This window comes from Volvox carteri (genome assembly GCF_000143455.1).
Source record: "Volvox carteri f. nagariensis unplaced genomic scaffold VOLCAscaffold_60, whole genome shotgun sequence".
Lineage (NCBI taxonomy): Eukaryota > Viridiplantae > Chlorophyta > Chlorophyceae > Chlamydomonadales > Volvocaceae > Volvox > Volvox carteri.
In genome coordinates, this window is record NW_003307603.1 from 278,692 (window position 1) to 305,045 (window position 26,354).

Below are 26,354 nucleotides of genomic sequence, written 5' to 3' on the forward strand. Positions count from 1 at the left end.
CTTGCGGATGTGCTGTTTAACCGCTCGACGCTGTTGTACCTTGCATACAGTGACAGATGCAGGAGCCGACTGCCAACCAATATAATATTAGGGGGTGCTGAAGTAATATGGCAGTTGGGTGCGAACGCTTATTTTTCATATAACGTAATGCGTCGCATTTTGGGAACTCTGTCTGAACTTTAGCTTGGTGGATCCTCTCTGAGGTCAATTTCCAACATGGCGCAACCACATGGAAAGCATCAATGTCATCATCATTACCATCCTCGATCTTATTCATGGGCGGCAAGTGTGAGTGTCGTCCTCATCGTTACCACGCTGGTGCTTGTGGGGACCCAGGTTTTCCACGCCAGGCGCATCGCTGGCTCGCAGCCGTTACATCTATTTGGCAAGTAGGTATTGTTTTCCGTTCAGATGCTGTCCTTCCGTAACTTGACCTTGGCCGGGTGACCCCGGGGACATATCCAAAATGTCCGCAAAGACTAGCCAGGTAGCCGTAATCAACAAGAGGACAACACTATCCTAAGATTCACCTCCAATCGGTCTATTTTACACTCTCGGGGAGCAGCTGGGCTGCGGCACGAGTACAACAAATTGCCCGTCTAAACGGCCCCCTAAGACGCAAGGGCCACACGAACCCCAGTTTTTCCTCCGCACCTCCATATACTCGTCCTATATCTACAAGACCAGCTGGTCTGGTGACTCATTAGAACAGCGACACGCAGTACACTCCGGGCTGCAGCTTCCCCGTCGCCCTCCACTCTCCTGCAGCTCACATCATGCCCTGTCTCCTGACTCTCTCACGACCTGCGTCCCAGGCGAAAGCTCCACCGCGTAGTTCATCACAGCGAGTACAAGTCAGTCCTACCGGAGCTGCTCGACCATGCCGAGCCGCACTTCGTAAGTGTGTGCCGAGCCGGCAAGCGAGCTGGGCCGGGAGGGAGGGCGGGTGTGTGGGGGGCATCTGGGCGCCGCGCGCGCTACAGCGTGGCGGCTGGCAATCCGTGGTACGTACAGACGCACTGAGCGCATAAGAATCAAAAGGATCACAGATTTCGGTATCGCCTCTGTCGGGCGGCGGACTGGACCCCACACCCTGTTGCGACTGCCGCTGCAGGTGGCCTTCACAAGCGGTTTAAACAGCGAGGGGCGTCCCTGGTGCCCTGACTGCTCGGCAGCGATGCCTATCATCAGGTGCGAGGGCCAGCTGGCGACATGGTGCGTGTCTGTGCGCCTAGAGGAGCGCCCGAAGGGCCCGGGACGGTGGGCTACCCCCTAGTGCTACCGATCCTTAGTCCCGGGTGACGTGCCCCGGCTCCATGGCGGCCCTTTCCGTTTTCCCCAACCGTTTACATTTAACTTTACGAAGCTGTACTGCCGTGCTGATGCCCTGGCCGCTCCAGGGAGGTGGTGCTGGGGGCCGGCGGGTCGCTGTTGGAGGTGTCGGTGGGGACTCGGGCGGACTGGGCGGACCGGCAGCATCCCATGCGGTGAGGCGCAGCTGAGACCGCCACCCGGCGACAGCTGAGAGTGGGGGAGCTGGCTGGGGCTAGGAAACGAGCTTAGCTGCTGGTGAAGAACGTAAACCAGCCCCGCCGCAACACTTCCATATCCTCATTGTCCAAGGCTGGGGTGCGGCTGGGTGTGCGTGTGCGTATGTGTGTGTTTCGTGCTACACGCCGGATTATGCACACCGGCAAGCGCGAACCAGGTTTGGAAGAAGCTTTGCAAGTGCCTGTGTGCGCTGTGCGTCGGGCGGGGCAGCCCCTGCGGCTAGCACAGCTGGGGGGTCGCGCGCGCGTGTGTGAGTCTGTGTGTGTCGGGCCGTTGCGGTCCATTTGCTTACTGGTCTTCACCCTAACTGGGCGACTGAGACTGAGACAGTCACATTCGCGGCCGAAGCCTCCCATGCCTTCCCTTCCCTGTCCCTTCCCTCCCGTTGCGCGACGGCCTGTCGGTACCTGCCGCCGCCGCCGCACATCCTTGGCCATTCCAGAGTGGATCCACAATGTCCGGTCCGCTACGTTCCCACGCTGTACCATTGGTCGACTGAGGGTTGTGGCTCCTCCGTGTCTAACCCGCTGAGCAGCGACGAGACGGAGGAGAACCTCCGGCTGACGGTGGCCAAGTTCGTGCAGCAGACCGCAGCGGGGCAGCGGTAAGCAAGGGGAGGGGAGGGGAGGGGAGGGAAGGGGAGGGAAGGGGAGGGGAGGAGGGGCGCTGCGCAAGGTAGATAGAAGGAGTAGGTTGCAGGGAACTCGGCGACGTACTACCCCTTGCTTTTGCATTTTCTGCATATTGTTGTCCTGCTGTGTACCCTTGCTCTTCAGGTACGTGGACCGGCTCACCCGGGAGATCATTCAATCAGGCGGCAAGGGGTGCGGGGGCTGCTAGCCAGAGGCAGTAGCCCGCGGAGGAGTCGTGAGCCGGGGTCTCAATGGATCTGAATTGGCGCTTTTTTATAATAATGCGACAGCGCACGCGGTTCGTGCCATGCAAGCTAAAGCAATCGAGGTGCCCTGCCTGGGTTGCGGATTGCTCGCAACTATGTAGCTATTATTATTGACTATAGTGGTTGCGATAATCGCCATTGCGATAGGCGTATCGAACGTAATTTAATGCTAGGCTGAGGGCAGGGAAGGGTTTTCTTCTTAAGCTATTTGATGGCTTGATTTAGCTTTATACACACGTGATGGTGGCTGCGGGGCGTATTGTCGGGTCAAGGGTCGAGTGGAACTGTGCAGATGAAGTGAAAGGAGTGAAGGGAGTGAAACGTACGGATGTCGTACCGTAGCTTAGCAGCTTTAGGTGGTTCACGCGCATGTACCCCTTTCCTCGGATGCGTCCCTCCCTCCTACCCTACATCGCTTAGGATTACCCATTGCGGGCAGAGCGTGTAGCTAAGTATGTTCAGGAAGTCTCTATGTTGATCTGCTACATTGGCATAGATGTAACTGGAACCATCCTGGGTCACGAGTACTGGCCGTAAGCTAGGAGAAGTGTGCTCATTACGCCGGCCTTCAGCTCATATTGCGTCATTCACCGGCTGGATTTCACTTCTTGTTAGTCCCGAAAACTCGGGATTGGTAAGGGCACCCATTAATTCCTGGCGCAAAACTACCTGTACTATTGAGCCAACCTGCTTGAATTTTGGAATCGCCGCTGTAATTGCCCTTAGCTGGCCGTAACATGCCACAACAGTCAGCATACATACGAATACATTCTGAAGTAGGATGGGGTGACGGATTAGGGTGCCCCCCTAGCAGGGGAGAGCAGGGACTGCCCGGGAAAGGGGCCGCTGGCGAAGTTAACCACCCTGTAACAACATACATACATACGGCATGCCTGCTGGTCACGCCCGTTACACCCAGGTGCTGGGCGTTGGCAACACCCACTATTAGCCAGCCCATGTCTTGCACCCAATTTGGTACCTCTTCCCGCAAGTGCGCCTGCTATACATGCCTCTCTGCTTGTCATATCGCACTTGCTCATAATCATCTTCAGCACAAATGTGGGATATCGAAGCAAAGGTGCGCATCCCTAACCATGGGCATCCATCTCCCTACTATCGTGTTACCATCTATCCAGTAAGATGTCAATGCACTCAAGTTTAATGTTCATATGGAACGCTTGAGCCTGAGCAACTTAAATTTGCGAAATGAAAGCCATGTCCACCGGAACAGCTGCGCGAAGAACTCTGTTCCAACTGTTCCAAAGGGTTCTCCTAACAGCTGTCCACAAGGCTTCGTCTGCAGCATTGTGCGAGAAAAAGAACCGCGGGAACGCTCTCTAGAGTTTGTAGGTAAACAGAATAGCAACAGCTGCTGAGAGCCAACCTGACGTGCGACGTATTCCTGAGATTGTGACCTCGTTTTCTCAAGACGCGAGGTCTGAGCAAGCCACATTCAGGTGGTGTCGCGACAGCCCGAGCTGAGGTCCTCAGGAGATTACGTGACCATTACCAGCAACACTCCTTTCAACGCAAATTCCAGCCTGCTGGACGTTATGCATAATCCACGTACGTCCCACCCCGCCATGATGGCGCCATGCGGAATTTTTTTGGAAAAACGGGGCCCTACATGTACGGGCTCTTTACACTTCGAACAGTCGGCTGCAGGACTACTTAATGCAAGCTGCGGGGCAGAGAAATTATAACAAGCGACCACTACATCTACTGTATATAAGACCTTGCGCCTCTGCTAAGCTATTTTGTGGGCACCTGCAAGGGCGCCTCGTGATCTCCGGACTTTAAATTAAGCCTCCAGCAACCATGCGTGAGATCGTCCACATTCAGGTGAGGATTTAGCACTCTCTCCTTGTACAATTCAGCTTTTAGGATAGGCGCTGCCGAAGTTTGGATTTGTCCGGGCCGCGTCCTCTACAGATTTGAACCCATTGTCTCCGCGCTTTGACAACACCGCACCGCCCTGGCCTCTTCCATCGCATAACAGGGTGGCCAGTGCGGCAACCAGATTGGTGCCAAGTTCTGGGAGGTTGTCTCTGATGAGCACGGCATTGACCCCACCGGCACCTACCATGGCGACTCCGACCTCCAGTTGGAGCGCATCAACGTCTACTTCAACGAGGCAACTGGCGGTAAGTTGCTTTCTATTCTCCTGAAAGCTTAGGTGCGCAGAGTGCCCTTAAGGAACATTTTTCGCAGTAATGACCTGAAAGTTGCCATTCGCCTGAATCCTCCGCTTTTGCTGTTATTCCATTTGGAATTCACTCTGCGTAATAAACATGATTGACAGTTGGAGACTTCAATCCTTCTCCTATCTCTTTCGCACAGACAGATGCATGCGTCTTTTCATTTTTGCCTCGCAGGCCGCTATGTGCCTCGTGCCATCCTGATGGATTTGGAGCCCGGTACCATGGACTCCGTGCGCTCGGGCCCTTATGGCCAGATCTTCCGTCCAGACAACTTCGTCTTCGGTCAGACTGGCGCCGGCAACAACTGGGCCAAGGGCCACTACACTGAGGGTGCTGAGCTCATCGACTCCGTCCTGGATGTTGTTCGCAAGGAGGCTGAGAGCTGCGATTGCCTTCAGGGTGAGTGGTTCGGAACAAATCCGAAACGTTTCGGAGGCGTGCATGGTGCGTATAGCGGTTACTACATTGTAGCTGGCATTGTTTAGTAGCCATTTAGAGTAATCCAGCAACGAGTAGCCGCCAGATTGATAATTAAACATGCGAATTTCCCTACTACAGGCTTCCAGGTGTGCCACTCTCTGGGTGGCGGCACCGGCTCCGGCATGGGCACCCTGCTGATTAGCAAGATCCGTGAGGAGTACCCTGACCGCATGATGCTCACGTTCTCGGTCGTCCCGTCGCCCAAGGTGTCAGATACCGTCGTTGAGCCCTACAACGCCACCCTGTCTGTCCACCAGCTGGTTGAGAACGCCGACGAGTGCATGGTGCTCGACAACGAGGCCCTGTACGATATCTGCTTCCGCACACTGAAGCTGACTACTCCCACCTTCGGTGACCTGAACCACCTCATCTCGGCAGTCATGTCTGGTATCACCTGCTGCCTCCGCTTCCCTGGCCAGCTGAACGCTGACCTGCGCAAGCTGGCGGTGAACCTTATTCCATTCCCCCGCCTGCACTTCTTCATGGTTGGCTTCACCCCGCTTACTAGCCGTGGCAGCCAGCAGTACCGCGCCCTGACCGTCCCTGAGCTGACCCAGCAAATGTGGGATGCCAAGAACATGATGTGCGCCGCTGATCCTCGCCATGGCCGCTACCTGACGGCCTCCGCTCTATTCCGCGGACGCATGAGCACCAAGGAGGTGGACGAGCAGATGCTGAATGTGCAGAACAAGAACTCGTCCTACTTCGTCGAGTGGATTCCGAACAACGTCAAGTCTTCGGTTTGCGACATCCCACCCAAGGGCCTCAAGATGTCGGCGACGTTCATTGGCAACTCCACGGCCATCCAGGAGATGTTCAAGCGCGTGTCCGAGCAGTTCACTGCTATGTTCCGGCGAAAGGCTTTCCTTCACTGGTACACCGGCGAGGGCATGGATGAGATGGAGTTCACTGAGGCTGAGTCGAACATGAACGATCTGGTATCTGAGTACCAGCAGTACCAGGATGCCTCGGCCGAGGAGGAGGGCGAGTTCGAGGGCGAGGAGGAGGAGAACTAGATTTGCGGACTAACTTCTACTCGGTTGCTTTTGACGATTGACATGACAGGAAGGCATGACTATTCACATCTAACTTGACTTGCTGAACTGTCTGTAGTAGCATGTACAGTATGTGGACGCAACGTACTGAGTTGTCTGGGGGTCTGGATTGTCGTGTGCATTTAGCTGTTCTTCCTCGCGTTGAAAGAGGAGCTGAACTTCTTTCCACGTGCTCAGGCGGAAGGAGTTTTGCCTCTGAACGTAAAGTACGTTGAGGGTTTGGATACACTCTTTCGGTGCCGGCAGAACGCCATGTTGCCGTGACATCCTGATGTATTGTAACGAACAATTGGATTAATCGTGGAAATTGAATCCCTGCTCCCTGTGGACTGGTATCTGATAGTTAACAAATAGATTAAATACACATTGACGCGTAAGGGTAGTACACAGCCGCTATAACAACACTAGCTTGATGTGATGGGCTCTATACCAGCTGGACGTTACATGTGACGCTGAGTGTTAGAGTTGACACCTAAAACAAAAGTTCGTCTTGGTAGTGTACGGAACCCGAATCACGATATTACACCGGCCAGGCGGCTGGCCGCCCACGCCAAACGAACATTTTTCGCCAAGCTAATCCTCTCTGTGCGCTCCACATGGTTGCCGCTCTTAGTGGTTGCAGGATAGGAGGATAAGATAAAACAAGTTTTACTGCCGGGCAGCAAAACTTGTTTTATCTTATCCTCCTATCTTATCCTCCTATAGTTTTGCTGCCGGGCAGCAAATGATAGCGCCGTTACAGCATACAGCCATAGCTGCGGGCCATTGCAGCTTGAGAGTATATGTTGGAACCGCTTACCTATCAGAATTGGGTAATGAACATTAACGGACACACTGCCTCCGGGATGGGGCCTTCTCACCCTCACCCCAAGAGGGTTCATCACGGAAAACTGGGACCCGGGATGAACCTTCCTTCCTACAAGGTCTTTCTACACACCTGCGTGTTCTCCACCTGCAGTCACATAGGCTCCATCTACCTCCACCCACCGATCTCGGTTCTAACACAGCCACCGACGACAGTTGAAGATGCGAATTGTAGAACTGGTAATGAAACGTCTTACATTGAAGCAGCAGCAGCAGCAACTGCTGGGCGGCAAGAACTCCAACAACAATCGCAGCAGGAGCACCAACCCCCACGGAGATAAGGGGGCCCCGAGGTCTTAAAAGAGGCGAACAACATATGTTTTTATTAAGGTCACGTGATGGCCGTCTTCACACAGTTTACGTACGTACGCACAAACAGACAAACGCCAGGCGCACAGCGACGGTCTTAAGCAATATCATATGAACCCCCCTTCTACCCAAGCACCTTCCTACGCCAACTCCCTACACATCCCCAATCCCAGGGAAATAGACCTATACTACCTATATACATACAAACATACATACATACATACATACATACATACATACATACATACATACATACATACATACATACATACATACAGGTACACATATTGATACACATCGGTGGGGGGAAAGGGAAACCCCCCGGGGCCCCCAGGGCCTTCATCCGGATAGCTCCTCGGCCAATGAGCCTACTGTGCCGTACAGCGCCTGCAGCTGGGGATCGTAGCTGGAGGCCAGGGCCTCGCCCGCTTCCTGTCGGGTGGCACGGGGTCGGTGAGGGGAGATGGAGGGGGCAATCGTTGGGCCCCGCGAGGGAAGACCGAGAAGTGATCGTGTGTGAGCGCACAGCTGAATCAGCATTTTGCGCTTCTCACCCCCTAGCGCACATAGCGATGTCTCCGCAGCGCCAACAGATGCACACGTGGCAGCTCCATGTGGCCACCCGGCTTCCCAGGGTAGGCATACAGAGACATAAAACACACACGCACACACTATCACCCTTCCTCGCAGTTTCTTAATGCATGGTCCCCCCTCTCTCTCTCTCATATATTTCATAATGTTATAATAAAATATATTTATGATATCATATTATGAAAGATTATGCATAACCAGGCAAGCACACGGTCCCTCCCCCGCTCACCCTCAACGCCTCCAGCAGCTCCCCCACCGCCGCCCGCACGTCCTCCTGCCGCCGCTGCAGCCGGCATCTGGGTGCCCCCAGCAGGTGACGTAGCGCCCGCTCCCCCAGCTGCAGCACAACCACCACTCGCCCCCGAGCACACTTGTCCAGGGAGGGTGCAGGACTACAAGGAACATCTTCCGCCTCTTCAAAACAGCCGCCAACAGCCCCACCTCGGCCCGACGCCCCGTCCACACTGCCGCCGCCTCCAGTGTCGCACCGTGCACGTCGACGTCCCCGCTGCGGCAGCCGCGGGGCTTCCTCGTCCTCCCCCTTGACACCACCACAGCTGTTGCCGCCGCGTATTGCCGGGGGCGTGTCGGTGTGTCGTGTATTGGTGTTGAGCCGGGACCGGCCCGGGCCCGTACAATGCGGTTAGGCAGGCGTAAGATTTGTGGGATGGAAGCACCGGATTTGGGTAGGACAGGAGGGAATGGGTGTTAGCGTCGGCAGGGTCCATTAGGGTGGGACCAGGTGCCCCAAGAGGCGGAGGCGGAGGGGGGCGGGGGCGGGGGCGGGGGAAGGAGAGGCGGCTTCAGCAGGTAGGGCGGCATGATAATTCGGTCTACATCTACACACTTCTTGCATGGGGATCGCTCCATGAAATCTATGTATACACATGTATGTATGTATGTATGTATGTATGTATGTATGTATGTATGTATGTATGTATGTATGTGTATGTATGTGTATATGTATGTGTATGTATGTCTGTACGACATCTTAGCATCCACGTTTAGACACACCTAGGGCTTCAGTTATCTGCCCTCTTGCCGTTACCGTTACCGTTACCTGGATCGCCGGCTCGGTTGTTTGCTTCCCACGGCGACGCACAATTAGCTCGTACAGCACTAGTACAACATCTCAATGTCAAACTCCTACCGGACAACAACCAACGTTCAAACAGCAGTACATTCCGTCGCTGCCACTGCCACACACTTTTCCTGATTCTTTTGCCGTGCTGCCGTACCCGTTGGTTGCAGATTCCGCCACCACGTGCCGTAGCTCCGAGACCAGCAGTGTCAGCACCGCCACCGGCAACTGAAAGCGCGGGTCATTGCCATTTAACAACAAAGACCAACCGCCGCCGTTGCTGCCACCGCCACCACCGTTTCCATGGCCGCCGCCGAGCTCCACAGCAGCGTTGGTGGCGGCGGCGGCATTTCCGCCGTTAGCCATCGCGTCGCCTGCAGCCGCCCCTGCTCCGGCCCCGGCCGCCGTCACCCCCCCCTCCACAGGCGGGATGACGGCCGTGAGCGCGGGCAGGTCCATCAGAGCTGCGGCGCACTGCACCACCCCCTTGCGGCAGCCCTGGGGGGTGGGGAGGGTGGGGTGGCGGAGGCAGTGCGGGTGGGTGGGACGGATGATGGCAGGAAGGCTTGAGCACACATGCTTGCCAGCGTGACATGAGCTTCACCTGCGTACAAAGCAGTTACAAGCAGGAGAAATAAAGGATGTATGGAGAAGAATCCAGACAGACAGACAGACAGACAGACATTGCACTCGCCGGATGCGCCAGGTCCCTGCCAGCAGCCACCAATTGGGACATCAGCTTAGCGGCCCATTTCGACTCCAGGTCGGGAGACACGGCCGGAGGAGGAGGAGCCGCGCCCGGCCCCGCCGCCGCCGCCGCCTCCCTGGCAAGGCGCGCGGGTGGCTTGAGCAGCTGCGCCCCCGCGGAGGGGTCCCTCAGCAGCCGCTGCAGTGCCAGCAGCATGTGCGCGTGGAAGACGTTGCGGGCGGCGGTGGGGGAGGGGGGCGGCCCCTGTGTGGCTGTGCGCCTGAGCTCCTGATGCAGGTCCGGGTCGGTCGCCACCTGTCGGGGAGAGCGGGGGTGAGGGGGGGTGAGGGGGGTGAGAGGGCGTAGGGACCGAGAAGGTGGCGTAGCTAGGCGAGTTAGGGGGCGTAGGAGGAAGGTGAGGGAGGTGAGGGAGGTGAGGGAGGTGAGGGAGGTGAGGGAGGGGGAGGAGGGCCTCAAGGGAGGAGGGGCAGTGGTGGTGATAGTGGTGGCAGGGCTGCTCCCCGACGGCTGGGCCCCAAGGGGCGGGGCTGCGGGGAGGGGGTTGAGGGGGCAACCAGCCACCAACCAAGGGGGGCCCCCACCTGGAGGCGGAAGGCCGCAGCCGCAGCAGCTGCGACCTCCCTTGCTGCTGCTGCTGCTGCTGCTGCTGCTGGTGGTGGCGGCTCGACCACTGCCGGTGACGTCGACGGTCCCGTGATGCCCACTGCCGCAAGCGCCGCTGCGGATTAACGGACATACACACACACAGACAGACGGGCAAACAAATAGACGTATAAACCGATAGACAGGCAGGTGGACAGGTGGCCAGGTACGGCACTATACGGCAGGGCTTGTGTCCCGTACGACGCAGTCAGACCGGATGTCGATAATTCATCACCCCCGTCGCCATCAAGCGGGCCAACCCCACGACCGCTACCACCCCACCCCAACCACCCACCCAGCACGCGGGCCGCACTCCTGGCGGCCTTATCTGTGTCACTGTCCGGGTCGCTGTCACAGCAGCCCCTCCTCAGCGCCTCCATAAGGCCCGGAAGTACCACCAGGGCAGGCAGGCTGACGGGCTGGGGACCTGTACGGCAGGGCTGACCCGTGGGTCTAAGCAGCGGCCCCACCGGAACCCCCTCTATGGTCGAGCAGCCCCCCTCCACCCCCGGACCGGCTCCGGCTCCGTCCCCTGCGGCCCGGTGCGGGGTGGGGTGCGGGGTGCAGGGGAGTTGTGAGGGGGATGAGGGAGATGAGGGGGATGAGGGGGATGCAGACACATGGTGAATGTGTCATGTCGTGTCATGTGTCGAGTACGCGGTCGGGTGCGGACGGATCGGCTTCCGATGGCGGCGACTTCCCTGTCTAAGCCCGCCAGCTAAGACCGGAACTCCCACACAGACTGCCCTCACACGCCCCCGGGGCTCATATCATGTGTCGTGGCAGGTACGCTGTCCGGTGCAGAGAGTGGGTATGTGGGGGCCGTGTCAGCGGTTTGCTCTCTTCCCCGGCTTACCCCACCCCCTTTCCCGCACCGGCTGCCGCTGCCACAGCCGTGTCGCCTCCGCCACCAAGGCGAGGACCACGGCGGCGCCGCGGTAAGCTCCCCCCTGCAGCGCCCGCCGCCGCCGCCACCGCTGTCCCAGGGGCATCACCGCTCTTGGTCGCCGCCGCTGCCGCCAGCGCCGCCGCCAGGTTGCCTAGCGCCTTGAAGGCCCCGGATCGGAGGTGACTTGCCGTACGATGCTGACATATGGTCACTAGGACTGCAAACCATAGGAGGGAAGAAACAGCGCTGTGTGCGTTGCGGTCACTTGTGTGTGTGTGTGTGTGTCAACTAACCTTACTAATCCCGAAGAAAATGATTAGCAAACTTGCCTAGTTACCTAGTTACAGTTAGCCAGGTTGACCCCCGCTCCAGGGGCTCGATATATGATGTGCGAAACAGGGGGGTCTATCTTCACCCGTGGCAGCTACCCTGCGAAACCCTGCCTTTCCCGGTATTTCGGGGCACCCTCATCCAGTCACCCTAGTCAACTTCTCAGTGGGTCGCTCAGGTTCCAACCAGCATCCAACGGAATCTGCCGGGTCGACAGCGGCCCAACTCCATTCCTGGTCGGCTCGCAGGTTAACTTTATCCCAGGTCACAACCGTCCCTCAACTAGGGGCGCAATACCTCCCACCATCGGAAGGATTTTCGACCCTGACAGGTCTCGATCCCGGGATCTCCCGGGGGCAATGGTCGCGCGTTACCAGTAGTGCCTAAACTCGATATATGTACAGATATACATATATACATACATCGTAGCAGCAGTTACAGCAACCCGGTATTACGTAATCCCTCCCAACCCCACCTCACACACACCCCACCTCGCGCCAGGTCCAGAGGCACAGCCCCCAGTCGAGGTTCCAGCTGCCCCGCCTCGAACACCGCCAAGGCAGCTGACACGTCACTCCAGGAGGGGCCCCGGGGGGCTCCAGGCGGGGCCGGAGGATGCGGGTTGCCACCACCACCTGCTGCTCGCCCTCCTCCCATGAGCCAGGAGGCGAGTACGGACCAGTACGGATGGTTCGTACCCAGGATGGCCAACTCGAAGAGGGGCGGTGGCGGGGGTGGCCTGCGAGGTCATGGGGCCGGGGGGGGTCCCTTGGGGGAGGAGACGCAGCCGAGGTGGGGATGGGGGGTGGGGGAGATTGCGGGGCAGGCAGTGGATTGCGAGGTGGGCGGTTCGCAGCGGGTCGTTGGTAATGTGTGGGACTCCCCGGTGAAGGTGGAGGAGGAGGGGGAGCGGGAGGAGGGAGGGGGGAGGTGGGGAGGCTTGGTCAGGGAGTATGGTGGTTGTGATTGTGGCCGCATTAATGGCGAGTATGTGGTTGGAAAGGCTGGTGGTGGCTGAGTGGATACGTCGGGAGGTGCAGAGGCCCCGGGGTGGGGGGAGGGCCGGTCTTACTACGGGCAGGTCGGTGGGCGGGCCAGTGGCCAGGGGCCACCCGGGTCGCGCTCGGGACAGGATTCGGGAGGAGGTGCACGGGTCAGCGTGAGGAGGAGAGAGTGTGTGTGTGTGTGTGTGTGTGAAGGTCGTGTGTATAGTTTCGTGTAGTCCTGACACAGCTGTTCCAGGCAGGTGGGCAGCTAGGTAGGGGTATTGCAGGTCTGTGTGGGTGTGTGGAGGACAGAAAGTGCGGGTGGCTGGGTGGTTAGCCGCAGACAGTAAGGAACTGGGTTGTGCACAGTTAGGGCCCTAACCGTAAAGTTGTGCGTATGTATGTGTGTATATGTGCGCATGCGCGTGAATAAACTGTTTGTCTGTGTATATGCCATCTTCGCGGAATGTGGGTTGCCCGGATATTGCCTCTGACGCCCTGCTTCCTGAACAGACGTGAGGTGTACGGAGCACGGCCGGGGGCATGAGGGGGGGCAGGCAAATGATCGGGCTCATTGCCGAGGGGATCGGGGAGGCACAGGATTTGTTCGTTGACCGTTGGCACCGTTACAACTAACATGAAACTAAACTAAACGTCCGGGAAGCGGCGTCCGGGGTCTTTGGGGTTGAGAAAGAAGCCCCGCATACCGGGGCCGTGAATTTCAGGAGGTAGGTACGCCCGCATGTATGTCCATATGTGTGTCCGTGTCGCCTTCCTTTCTCGCTCTTTCCCCCTCCTCCAGTCCCCCTCCAGTCCACACGTCCCTAAAGATGTTGAACAATGAAACAAAATAAACTACACGCGCTCCTTCCCAACCGCCGGGAAAGTATTTACACGGTCCGAGGACGCCGTCATGCCGTACGTACTGTACGCCGTACAGCGTATATGTGTAACAAACGCACACACCGCAGCCGACCAGCCACAGACGAGGAAGGAAACCTGCCCTACCCTGTCCAGCAACTATTTCCCTCTGCAAGCCACTACCACTACCACTACCACCACACCACCGCTGGTCACCACACGCCACGTCCCCATACGTGTGCCGCCGCTCCAGGTAGCCACGGGCCCCCGTACATACCCCCAACACAACTCCGGCCCAGCACTTCCTACTGCTACTTCTTTCCTCCCATCCTGACTTGACTTGAGACATTTCCATCAGCCCCAGCCCGGCGCCCCCTCACCCTGCCCTTCTCCCCAATGTACAACACCCCCCACCCTCCTCAGCAGGCCACACTGCTCACATGGGTCGCGGAAGGGCGGAGCACAGGGAGGAGCCGCCGCCGCCCACCGCCGCCGCCACCGCCTCCGTCCCCATCTCCGTCTTGATATCCATTGCCGCCGCCGCCGCCGCCGTCACCACCGCACCTCCCGCAGCCGCCTCTCCATCCTCGCCACCGCCGCCACGACCTCCTCCCGCTCCCTCAAGGTCCTGCAGCGCCACCACATCGCTCCCCAGCTTGTCAAGCGCCGCACCGCCGGATGCCACAACGCCACTGGCCCCACCACCGCCACCACCACCACCACCACCACCACCACCACAGGCGGCCGGCTCCGCCATCGCCGCTGCCCTGGTCGCCATCCCCGCCTCTTCCCTAGGCTGAACTGCCGATGTGGGAAACATGTTCGGCCCCGGCTCCGGTCCCGTGGTAGCCAAGTCGTGTGGAGCACCGACTCCCGCGGCGCCACCATCAGATAGGGCCCCCGGGGCGTAAACCTGGTTCCGGAGCGGTTCCGGAGCCTCGGTCGCAACTTGGTGTTGTAGCGGCTGCTGAGGTTCATCGCAGTCCATGACGTCAGCCTCCGGCCCGCCATCGCCGGCGCCTTCCCCATTTCCACGATAGACGGTTTGTTGTTGCTGTTGCTGCTGCTGCTGTTGTGGTCGGGAGATCGCGACAGGCGTCGACAACGTCGCCACCGGCTCCAGCACCTGCTGGACAGCGTAAGCTTCTGGCTGCGGCTGCCGCGCAGGAAAAGCAGATGGTGGCGTCATCATCGCATTACCGTACAAGGCCGCGGCGTAGAAGGCCCCGTTGGCGGTGGGTGGCGGCGGCGTGGCAGCTGCTGGCGCATGCTGCTGTCCCGCCAGTTGCGCCAGTGCCTTCATGAGGTGTTGGGGCATGAAAGGGCCCGGCGGCTGACCCGTGGGTCGTTGGTCCGTGAGGCCGCTGGGGAAAGCTGCGCCCTCCTCCAGGGGGGTGCTGGCGGGGGCGTGAAGCAGCGGCGGTCTGCCACCTTCGCAACCAGTGAAAAGTCACCAGTGAACAGGGCGCCGCGCGGAATAGGTCGAATGGAGGTAGGGGGGGTGCGTCAGGACGTGTTGGAGAGGAGGCGGGTGGGGGCAGTGGAGGTATCCACGACTTGCCGCGACTTGCATTCAAGTTCATTCCCTCCTTTTATAACCCATTAAACCCCGTCAAAAGCCGCCCTCACAACACAATTTCTCTCCAGCCACCCAGCCCACCCACCGGGCTGTCCTGTGGTGGGTGTGGGCAGGGGGGTGCGTAGCGGCCCGAGGTGCGGCGCCGGGGTGGGTGCGGGCAGACCTGGTGTGGCCGAGACGGGGGAAAAAGGGGGTAAGACGAAAAGGGGGGAAGGAGTGGCGGGAGTGGCGCGCGCGGAGCGGAACGGGAGGTGGACGGAAGGGGTGGCTCGAGCAGCAGGTTGGCTGCAGGGGGATGTGTCGGAAGATATTCCAACACTAAAATCGGACACCGGGAGCTGCACTCCAGTGGGGCGCCCCCGGGGGAAATGGGTCGACCCAACACCCCCCATCCATCCCGCTCAGTGGGGAGCTCAGCGCCACGGAGCCCCGTGGAAACCCGCAAATGATGTCCCACAGTCCCGGGAACGTACGTACAACGTACACACACAAACATATGCACACAGGGGAACGTCCTTTCCTTCTTCCCCTGCATTTCTTCTTCACGCGGCCCAGTCTTACAAATCACATTACAGCCATCGTTCCAATACACACCAGGCTCTCTCATTTCCATGCTCTAGGAAGTACCCAACACCTGTGCATGCAGCACCTCCGTGCATGACACCTCCCAACAGCTCAGTCCAGCACAGCCGTACGGGTACGGCACATGAACTGATGTGGCGCACCTGGCGGAAGTCCCGAGCCAGCTGCCGGAGGCGGTGTCGCAGTGGGACCGCCAACACCCACCAGCATGACCCCGCGCCCGACGGCAGCACCCGCCGCCCCCGCCGCCGCCGGCAGCGCAGCGGCATCCGACAGCGGCGTGCCTGCGACCCCCACCGCCGCCGTCGCTGCCGCCGCCGCCGCCGCCACTGCCAGTGCATGCTCCACAGCCGCCGCCACTGATCCCCCGTGCAGCTGCCACCTCTTGCTGGACGCCGACCAGGCCCCCAACCGCTTCACTGCATCGCGTATCTTGGTCTTAGGCGGGGGCTTCACGTCGGGCGGTAACGAGGCCAGAAAGCCCTCCACGATCTGACAACATGACAACACGGTGCGGCGGTGGTGGTGGTGGTGGTGGCGGTGGTGGCTGGGAACGGGGACGTGTGAGGGGGATAACCAGCCGCCTACCCACCCCGCTGTCCAGCCCCTGTTTCCCAGGTCCAGTGTTGTCACCCTCCTCCCTCCCCTCTCCTCAAAGCACACAAACCGCATGTTCCTCTTTCCTCTTCTCCCCGTACGTCTCCTCCCTCACCAGAGCGCCAGAGGTGCGGAACCACCTCAGTCCACAGCACCAACCATGCCACTGCTCAGGCCACCCTCGCCTCGTGCCCCATGTATCTCGTCCTCCTCCTCCTCCTCCTCTCCTCACTACCCCACTCCTCCACATCCGGACACCCTCTCATCCTCACCCCCGGCTCGCCCACCTTCTCCGCCTTCTGGTCCCCACACCGGGACATCAGCTCAGCCAGGGCGGTCAGATGCGCCACCGGCAAACCAGCGGCCCCAGAACGACCCCCCCGGACACCGCCACTGCCGGGGCACCGCGCAGAGCCAGGGGCCGCAGCACCAGCAGCGCCAGGAACGGCTGCGCCCGCGCCGCCATGTCCGAGGAGCCCAAAGGGATGTACGGCACCACCGCCAGCGGCGAAAGGGTGCAGGGCCTCGCAGCCGCCGGGTGTACCGCCCGCCATCAACAGCGCAGGAGCGGCGGCAGAGCCGGGTATTGCGGTGGGGGGCCCTGTGGTTGTGGTGGTTGCGGGGGGTGGTAGTGGTCGTGAAGATGGCAGGCGCAAGTGCATGCGGAGTTAGAGGAGGAAGGCGGTGAGAAAGGGTGTTGTGGGGTGTAGGGTGTACTGATCAAGACCCACATCATCAACCGTGATCGATTTCAAAATACCCTAGGTGTGGAGCGGAAGGTGGTCGACACCGGGGTGCGACGGAGGGGGGGGAGACGAACCACGAACGAGTGAAGCTGCGACGGGGGGGGCCGCGCTCTTCACCCTGCTTCCTCCTCGCCCTGCTTTCCCTTCCCCACACACACATTAGCCCAACCTGGATTGTCATGACCCGCCCCGGCTCAACTGCAACTGCGTTCCACTCCATGCAACTGCAACTGTACATGAAACGCACGCAGGCGCGCGTCGTACTCCAGCACCGGCCCCACCCCCTACACGACAGAACAGAGCAGCCCATCCAAATGGAGGGCCGGGACCTGGAAGCCAACTCACCCTCCTCAACGCTCGCCGGTACCGCACCCGCGCCCCCAACAGCAGCAGCAGCAGCAGCAGCCGAGTAGGCGCTGTAGATGTCCAGCTCCAGGGGCGGCGCCAGGGCCGCAACCGGGACCGGCCCACCAGCCACTCCAGCTGCCTCTCCCCCGCGGTAGTGAACCACGGGTCGCAAGGCACCCAGCAAACCCGGGTCCAGGCCCGTGTTCAAGCCAGGTCGCGGCTCTGCACGTAGACGGCAGAACAAGTGCAGGCCTGGCTGTACCGCCGCCACTGAAGCACCGGCAACAGCAGCTGGCGGATCCATGTCCATTTCAGTAGCGGTGCCGCCACCGCCAGCACCTGACTGCGCCGCCGCCGTCACGGCAGCGACGGCGGCAGCGGGAGGCAGTGGCCGCACCAGCAGTATCGGCCGGTTGTTGGTCCGCACCCGGTCAATGGCGGCCTCCAGTTGTTGCAGACGCGGGTCCATGAAGCGGGTGGTGGTGGTGGTAACAGTGTTGGCGCCGCGACAGGAGGCACCCTTGGCAGCCGTACCTTCAACTATCATCGGGTCTGTCGTACACAGAGAGAGAGGGTGTGTGTATATGTGTTTCCAGGCGGGTGCAAGGGCGGCAGCAGAGTGTGCGACATATAGCCTAGGGCAGCTAGAGGTGGGTCGCAGTCAGGCTGTCTGGCGGACTCATTGGGGCATCCCTCTAGGTACGGCGGCGCCCTTTGAAATGGACAGACCAGGCTTTCACCCAGGTCGCACGAACGATGTGTCTGTAAGTCTGTTTGTCAATCCAGATGCCACACAGCCTCCTTCCCCGCCCGGGTCATGGCCAGCTGCCAACCTCGTCGGTCCCAGCCCCGTTGCTCACCCTCCGGGTCCCCACTGAGCTGCGCCCCCTCGTCCTCGGACAGGTGGTCGTCACCCACGATGAAGCCGTCGTCCTCCTCATCGCACCCCTCACCTGGGTGTCCAGGGGTGTTTGTGGGACGGGAGGGGGGAGAGGGGAGCAAATGTAACTGCAAAATCACTTCTCCAACCTCTCCCACCACGTGCGACGAGCGGCAGCGCAGCGCACCAACGCGCGGGGGACAATATCAGGCCTGGAACCAGGCACGCAGCGATACACAAAGGCGAGGGATCCGGACAACCCTCCTCATGCCGCACACCCGCCAATCACCGTGTGTGTTTGCCTCCTCACACTTTATTTTCCCCACCACCCCCTCAAACTCCCGCTCACCCGGCCCTCCCCCCGCCTGGCTGTCCGCCTCGTCCCCGCTGTCCGACAAGCTCTCCCCCTGCACAGACATACAGACACACACACGGGACCACATGGTCCGGGACATGGAGGAGGTGGAACGGGGAGGGGGAATCACATGATGGTGATGGTGGAGATGATGCAAAAACAAGCCAAGTGTCAACTCTCAACTGCTGATGCAACTGCAGAAGGGGGCACGTAGGGCGGAGGGGCAGATACAGTGATGCATCAGCGGGAGCACGCCAGATATGAAAACACACAAGCAGACGGATGGACATACAGATGGACGGACATACAGACACTCACCTCCGGTTCCTCCTCCCACTCCTCGTCACTAGCCACCTCGTAGTCCAGGGAGGGGTCCCGGCCGAAGGGCCGGCGACCCGTAACCCGGGTGCTGCGGGGTGCAAGGGAAGGTGGGACGACGGCAACCGGGAGGGAGCGAGAGGGGCATAGGAGGGGAGGCGGGTGGGCATGTATCGGAGAGAGCGGGAGGAAGGAAGAGATAGCGAGAGGGGGAGAGAGCGCGGCGGTGGGTCCCACAAGCGGAGAGGCGTCGCGAGTGGAGGGGCGGAGAGCTGTGCGAAGGACACACGACGGGACACAGTAACGCGAGCCCAAAACCAAACTAACAAACAAGCTTGCAAGCACGAGGTGCACGAAAGGCTCTTCGACCACCATTTATGATACATGTGGAGGACATTCCCGCCGTACACTAGCCTGTGCCATCCGTACACCGTACCTAGTCCTGCTGAAAGAGCCGTAGTAGGGCGGTCGGGCTGTTTCTTTCCTGGGGAAGGCGATGAGCTTGCGGCGCCAGGTCCTGAGCTCCTCGGGCGCCAGACCCAGCGCCGCCACGTCCCCGTAGTACTGCGCGGCCAGGGTGCGCAGGTCGGTGGGGGCGCCGGGGCGCCGAGCCCAGGAGGGGGGAACACCTGCAGTACAAGTACACATACATACAGGACACACATGCAGACGTGCATAGGAGTGTTTAGTAGGACAGAGCTGCATCGAGGGCTTTCCGTCCATTACAGCACAGATGCGCAGGCAAATGAACGTGCATTACTTACATACATACATAAATACGCGTACAAAAATGCTCTCGTTGTGTGAGATAGCCCGGTGACTAAAAAGGCAAGCCATCGTAAGTGAATCAAAATGATGACGTCTATACAACTTTACATGCAGACGCATACGCATGCAGCACACACATACACACACAAGCGCCTTCTCCCCCTTTCCGCACCAATCATCTTCTTCCTATTCGCCCGCTGCTGCCGCCATCTGCCGCTGTTGACTCGCAGATCCTGTGCCATCAGCTCCAGGGGAAGAGGCAGGTGGGAGGCGGCGGAGTCCATGGACTCCACCACGGCCTTATCCGGCAACCTGTGGAGGGAAGAGGGGCGCAGGGCCGGATTACACGCAACGGGGAGATGGGCAAGGAAAGGAAACCACCGGTGAACGAGACCGAATCCAAGACTAGAGGGCTAGGATGTAAAGAGTTCGGGGCGAGGCAGGGGAAGGTGGGAAATCATACAACGCAAGACGCAAGAATCGATCGCCAGACGGGAAGGGGGGGAGCAAGGGCGGGGAGCAAGTCATACACGCCCACATGGGGTACCCCCGTGTACATCGGGGCGCACCTCCCTGACCCCCCGCACCCACCGGGAAGCCAACTTGGAAAAGTCAAACAAAGTGGTGGTGGTGGTGGTGGCGGTCCTCTCCCGGAGTGGAGTAGCTACCGCGGGCTGGCAGCTACCGCCGCGACCCCCCAGTCCCCCTGGAGCCGGCAGCGGACCCCCTAGCTGGTCTCGGAGCGACTGAGAGCAGGTGGTGGAAGTACTCATGGGGGTACCGCAACCCGTACTGACACCACCGCCAGCGCCGACAGAGCCGTCTCGTCCAACTGTGTCGCCAGCCGCCGCCACGTCAGCACCACCGGAGAGACCCGTGGGTCCGCCGCCATTGGGTTTGGATAGCGCCGGTCGCTTGAAGAAAGACTGTGGGGACGGTGGGGAGGGATCATATGCAAGGAAATAATAAGAAATGAGCTGCCGGCATCCGAAAGGGGGATCAGGGGGGTAGGTGGAGTAGATGGGTAGGAAGGAGGATGAGCGATCAGGTGTGTTGGTGGGCTGTGGGATTCCGGGTAGCGGTGGCGTGAAGAAATATACTATTTGGCGGTGGTGGTGGGAAGTAAAGACGAACGAGAGCCAGGTGCCGCGTCCTCCGGTGTCAGCCCCGACCGCCATCCCTCCTACATCCCCTTCCCCTTCCCCTCTCCTCGGACTCCGCCCTCTCGTACCTCCTGGATACCGTCCTGCGCCCTCCCCCGTCCCCCCACCCCACCCCCTCACCTGCATGATGTTCCTGCTCTTCTGCAGCTCCTTGTTGCTGTGGTACCCGGCCTTGTTGGCGGCAGCCGTCTCACGAGCCAGTCGCTTGGCCTCGTCCTCCTGGACCCGCTTGGCCTGAGAAATTGGGGGAGGAGGAGGTGAGGAGAGGAGGAGGGCGCAACCATATGCAAAAGTCAAAGGAACGGCTGGGAATGGGGGGGTTGGGAGGGACAGAAGCGACAATGCTCAAAATAACCAAATGCCGAAACGTTGATTGAAAAAGCGGGAAAGTGAAGGAGGAGTTGAAGGCACCATGACATGACACGTTCGCACCCTGCCACCTCGCTGCATTCCCCCAGCTGCACCAATGCCCCACGAACCCCAGGACCCCCTCCTCCGAATTCTCCTCCATGCCTTTTCCCCCTGACACACATACATACACACACACGCCCCCACCTCCTTGGCTCTGGCCTCCTCCTCCCGCTGCCGGGCCTTCTCCTCCCTCAGTTTCTCCCGCTCCGCCTCCTGAGAGAACGAAATCAAAAGTGAAATCACCGGAATACGACTTGCCACAGCGAGCAGGGTACATAGGTTCAGATCAAGACACAGCAGGGCCGCCAGGTCGGATGGGGAGCACACGGGACATCTCAACCCATTCCGACAGAGGGAAGGCGCCCAACTGACGGACGCCCTGCTCCGCAAACACACGCCATCACCGGGCCTCACAAGCCAGGCCCCGCGCTGGACCCTTTGAATAAATCAACAATTGACGTCTTTTGCATAGAAACCCCACCTTCCCGTGTTCATTCCCCCGCATCCCCACCCCACCCCACCCGCCCACGTACCCCACCTCACCTTCCTGGCTCTCTCCTTCCTCGCCGAGGCGGTAGCGGCTCCCCCCGCTGCCGCAGCCGCACCCGCCAGCTCCTCGGAAATGGACCTGGGCGGGGGGGAGGACGCACGGCAGATGGTTGGCAGTTTGCAACCACCAACCACCATTCATGCAGGTGGATTAGGTATGATGATGTTATTGAAGGGCAAAGATACAACTTTTGAGACCAAACCGAGCCGATCAACAAGGATGCGGTGCTCTGTGGCATTGGATACCAATGCTGGGAAGAGAGAGATGTAGACATACACACAATACACAAAACGAGGCACAATCGGAGAGCCACGCCGTTGCCGGCACTTCCCCGACCCTCACCCCCACTCTCCCATCGCCCTGCACCCCTCCTGCAACCTCCACCTCTTCCTACCCCCACAACGCCTCCTCGCAACCCCCTCCCCAGCTGCCCTCCCTTCCCACCCTCCCCTGCTCTCCAGCTCCTGCCCCACCCCCCCTTACCTGTACGCCGCCTCCACCGCCTCCAGCCCCGCCAACCTGCCCAACCGGTTCAGCGCCTTGGCCGCCCGCGACTCCGCCGACCTACGAGCAGCCGCACTGGGACCCTTGGGAGCCCCCACACCTGCCGCCGGACCTGACACGGCGCCGGCCAGTGGGCCCGCACCGCCACCGCCGCCTGCCGTTGCTGCGTTATGTTGCAGAACTAGGGTATGGAAAGTGGCCAAAGCTTCCAGGGCCGCAACCACCGCTACAAGTCGCTCACGGAGCTGTGTCGCGGAAGGCAGAGGGAGTAAGGGGGCCAAGGGGATATAGATGGGACCTACATGACGCACAAGTCAGGTCAACAACTATCTCCCGATGTCCGCTTGAGGTGGTGGGTGAGGTCGAGGTGCTGAGGCGCGTTGTGGGCAGGTGGGGGGCTGTCAAGTGCTGTGAGAAGCGCATTCACGGTAATGCAGGACCCCACAGGGCAGCGCTATATCTATATTTGTATGTATATTTGTGTGCATATCTATATGCATCCATGCTACACCTTGAGAGAGCACCCCATCCCAACAGGCCCCGGAGAGGGGAGTGAGGAAGTGAGGACGGGGGACCCGTACGGAGGGTGATGCAGCAAGGCGAAAAATAACCAAGCTACTGACGCCCAAATAACCAGCTGCCGAAGGAGTGAGCCCGAGGAAGGGAAGGAGGGAGAGGGGAAAGGGTCTAATACCGGAGGAGGAGGGGACACCTCTCCCTGAGGAGCGCGGTCCGTCCGTCCGTCTCAAAAACTGGCTTGTCGAGGTTTTCGATATGTTCCTTTCCTCCTCCTCCTCCTCCTTCCCCTCCTCCTCCTCCTCCTCCTCATTCGTCCTACTTTCCATTCCCCCTTTCCCGGCCTTACCTCCTTCCTGCGCTTCCGCATGGCCTCCGCAAGCTTCCGTACTGCCGTGTCCTTCCCCCCGTCCCCCTGCAGGTGTTTACGCGGCTCCCGTACCTCCCACACCCACAACCGGCCCGGGGTGGTGTCCTCGGAGGCGGCAGCGCCCTCCAGGGGGGCTGCCAGGTAGGAGGTTGTGGGGTTTGGTGGGGAGAGAACGGGGATTGAAACAGGACATCAATCAGGACTCCGGCTTTTAAAAGTACCACCCCTCGCTATACGGACTGATGCCATCATTACATTCATCACTTCTTCCCCGTCTTCTCTACCCCTCCCCCACCCCCTCCTGTCCCCTAACCCATCTCCTCACATACGCACCTTCTGGTCACTAGGTAATGATCGTTGGTAGCAATCACGACAAGGGCCCACCTCGAAATTTCTGTGCTCACGCTGGCCGCGTTGAGGTACTGTCTATCTACGTTCTCCCTCCCCTTCCCCCTTTCGCTCACCCTCCTTGGCCGAGTAGCACTTCCTCTGCGCCAGGTCCACCAGCCAGGTCCTCAGCGCGGTGGTGTCCGTGCCGGGGGGCAGCCGGGGGACCAGCTGGCTCACCAGGGCGGACAGGGGGCAGGTGCGGCCCTCCAGCCAGGAGCATAACTGGGGGGTGGGGGTGAGAGGAGGATGTGGGCGTGGGCGGGTGTAAGGTACGAGCACACTACAGACAGAAGACAGACGCCCATCCACCTCATCTAACTGACCTGGCGCCAGGCACTTCTGGGTGAAGGTGTGAGGGGGGGGCCGCAGCAATCCAGTCACACGCTATGTTACCCTCTCCCGCCTAGAGCCCCCAATGGATGCCACAATACCTACCCTTAATGGCATTAGTCTTTACACCCTCCTCCAAACCCCCTGACCCTCTTTCTCCCCTTAGAGAGAGTTCCTTCCTTCGCCCGCACCGGCACGAAGCCCGCATCCACCACCCTCGTGCCCCCCTCCCTCGCACCCACCTGCACGGGAGTGGGCATGGACGTCGCCTGGGCCGCCTCTTCAGGTCCCGCCGCTGCTGCAGCCAGCCCTGACTCCCCCTCCGGAAGCAACATCTCAGCCTACAAACCCGGAATAGCAGCAGCATAGCGGCGACAGGAACAGCAATTGCAGTAGCCAACCCGGCGGCGGTGATGACACAGCCAGCCAACCGGCTAGTGGGAGTGCAGGTGCGGACGGGAGACCGGAGTGTAACGCGCAGAGTAACGGACCCAACGGCGCTCGCAGCCAGCGGTGGGCGGAAGGAGCTTTGGGCGGCTGTGACTCCGCTTGGACCGCGACACTGTTTGGACCCCTTATAGCGCCACTCGGAGCTCCCCCTATACGCATTTCAACCGCATGCGCTAATGGCTGCTTCAGGGTTAGAGCTATTGCCGTAGCTCTTGCATGCCAAATCCCCAAATCCCACTACACAATCCCAGTTCCGCACACGTCCTTCTTTCTTTTTCCCTCCATACCAAATCGCCCTTCTTTCTTTTTCCCTCCATACCGTAAGTTCCGTTCCTCCTGCTCATCATCCTCTTCCTGCGCCCACCTGCTACCTCGCTCCCCTGGAACTTGGCAGCATCCGCACCCACCTCCGCCCGATGCATCCCACCACCAAGCTACCTGCTACTTTTTTGATTCCCTCCACACACATACACCATACATGCACCACCATCACTACCACGACCAGCATTACTCCCGAGCACTTCCTGCAAGACTACTTTTGTTGAGCGGCGGTCTGCTCCTATAGACCATTGCCTAACCTTCCAACCTCATGCAATCTTCCTCTTCCTCCCGCCGTTCAGATTCCTCTTTGCTTGTGTATGCACTCGGGGCGTCCTTAGTCCCCAAGCCAGCCAATAACCCGTATGCTGGACTCTTGAAAAATCCCGTTCATTGCTTCGGTGATTCCGACGATATCACGACTTTTCTCCCACCAATACGGATCATCAGGTAATTTGTCTAGTTGTGAACAAATTCGTGGTCTGTTCGGAATTGGCAGCTTCTTCTTCTTCTTAAACCTGATAACCCTACATCGAGTTTCCATCCCATCCCTTTCCACCCACCCACACCTTCAGCTAGGCCGCACCCACCCGCTCACCCACTACCGCCCATCCACACGGCGTCAAAAAGCACAGCACCCCAAGGGACCCGCCACTTCCCACCCACCTCTAACGCCGCCTCCAGACCAGCCTGCTCCAGCCGTAAGGACTCCAGGGTGGCCTCAACATCCAGATCTGGAGGCAGCGCGACGGTGCCCGCAGCTCCGCCACTTTTACCAATACCGCCGCCACCACCGCCTGTAGCTAGCGCAGTTGCTCCTGCTGGTGCGGTGGGGGCAGCAGTAGCAGCGGTGGCGTTTCCTGCGGCCACGTCGCCGTTAGCGGCAGAGCCGCTGCGGTCCGCGTCCACCATGACGACATCCACAGCAATGGCTGCAACGACCTGGCCCTGCAGGCGGGTTGGGCATTGCTTCGCTCAGAATGCGACTGACGGCTGCCAAGCGTGCAACAACAAGCAAAGGTCGGCGAGTAACGTTGTGCCAGTATTGCAACGTCATGGTGTCGTGTCTGATATTGTTTGCAGCTGTCGGCGGACTGAAGGGAAAGCGGAAGGGCGGCGGGCATAAGTCCAGCAAGGCGTGGGTCCAGCAACGCCAGGCAACTCTGCCGAAGCCTCGGGCGACCGGGTGGATTTCCGATTAAACCATCCGACTAGGTAGGGATTACATAGGTATACCCGCAGGGGATTTAAAGTTGCGCGATGCCCGCGGGCTGTCGGTCCGATGCCCTTCCGCTCTCGCTCCGGGTCCGCTGTCAGCTGAACATGGCCAAGCAAAATGATGACTACAAAACGTGTTGTTCTGCTGCTAGTAACAGCCTTGAGGTGATATGTTCCCGGTTGCGTTGAACACGGTAGGTTTAAACTAGGCGCTGCGAAAGCTCTGCAGACAAGTACTCACTTCCTCGCCGATAATTTCAACATCCGAATCAGTTTCCAGGGCTGGGTGGACAGCAGTGCGCTGCTCTTCAGTCATGTTCTCGATAGGGGAGAAAACCTCGCGTGCGGCGGTGCCAACCGCAGCTTGCTCCGTCATTTTAACAAACCCTCCGCCACCACCGTCAGTGGGCTTGAAGAACTTTGTAATCCCAGTCATCTTAGGTCACGAGGCTGTTGTCCAGGAGCGCCTAAGGAAACCCCGCGCTAAAAGAGCAACATAGCCTATAAGTCAACC

General features: G+C 59.7%; 3 protein-coding genes across 3 annotated transcripts; 2 read left to right on the forward strand and 1 right to left on the reverse strand.

Annotated features, from left to right (window-relative positions):
- Nucleotides 1-101: 101 nt before the first annotated feature.
- On the forward strand, nt 102-2,963 carry VOLCADRAFT_107196 (uncharacterized protein). Its single transcript, XM_002956311.1, has 6 exons — nt 102-385; nt 816-897; nt 1,115-1,191; nt 1,401-1,487; nt 1,994-2,155; nt 2,328-2,963. Exons 1-6 carry the CDS (start codon nt 243-245, stop codon nt 2,389-2,391), a joined length of 615 nt encoding a protein of 204 aa, XP_002956357.1. The 5' UTR covers nt 102-242; the 3' UTR covers nt 2,392-2,963.
- Nucleotides 2,964-3,746: 783 nt separating this feature from the next.
- On the forward strand, nt 3,747-6,702 carry tubB2 (beta tubulin). Its single transcript, XM_002956312.1, has 4 exons — nt 3,747-4,291; nt 4,449-4,593; nt 4,825-5,049; nt 5,209-6,702. Exons 1-4 carry the CDS (start codon nt 4,268-4,270, stop codon nt 6,144-6,146), a joined length of 1,332 nt encoding a protein of 443 aa, XP_002956358.1. The 5' UTR covers nt 3,747-4,267; the 3' UTR covers nt 6,147-6,702.
- Nucleotides 6,703-11,146: 4,444 nt separating this feature from the next.
- Nucleotides 11,147-26,276, reverse strand: VOLCADRAFT_97359 (uncharacterized protein; the record flags this gene model as incomplete). Its single annotated transcript, XM_002956372.1, has 24 exons — nt 11,147-11,172; nt 11,257-11,487; nt 12,092-12,339; nt 13,888-14,831; nt 15,112-15,120; nt 15,752-15,772; nt 15,813-16,100; nt 16,493-16,806; nt 17,423-17,851; nt 18,160-18,252; nt 18,529-18,586; nt 18,853-18,943; nt 19,289-19,481; nt 19,793-19,932; nt 20,212-20,546; nt 20,904-21,017; nt 21,339-21,407; nt 21,738-21,822; nt 22,228-22,493; nt 23,114-23,268; nt 23,599-23,746; nt 24,097-24,195; nt 25,289-25,570; nt 26,082-26,276. The coding sequence occupies 24 exons, from the start codon at nt 26,274-26,276 to the stop codon at nt 11,147-11,149; spliced, it is 4,833 nt and encodes a 1,610-aa protein (XP_002956418.1).
- Between the last annotated feature and the right edge of the window lie 78 nt (nt 26,277-26,354).

Excerpts from the sequence above, each read along its gene's own strand:
- tubB2 (XM_002956312.1), top strand. The coding sequence starts at position 4,268 with ATGCGTGAGATCGTCCACATTCAG. Across the intron at positions 4,292-4,448 it reads GTGAGATCGTCCACATTCAG|GGTGGCCAGTGCGGCAACCA; the intron begins GTGAGGATTTAG and ends ATCGCATAACAG. Across the intron at positions 4,594-4,824 it reads CTTCAACGAGGCAACTGGCG|GCCGCTATGTGCCTCGTGCC; the intron begins GTAAGTTGCTTT and ends TTTGCCTCGCAG.
- VOLCADRAFT_107196 (XM_002956311.1), top strand. The coding sequence starts at position 243 with ATGTCATCATCATTACCATCCTCGATCTTATTCATGGGCGGCAAGTGT. Across the intron at positions 386-815 it reads GCAGCCGTTACATCTATTTG|GCGAAAGCTCCACCGCGTAG; the intron begins GCAAGTAGGTAT and ends CCTGCGTCCCAG. Across the intron at positions 1,192-1,400 it reads GCAGCGATGCCTATCATCAG|GGAGGTGGTGCTGGGGGCCG; the intron begins GTGCGAGGGCCA and ends TGGCCGCTCCAG.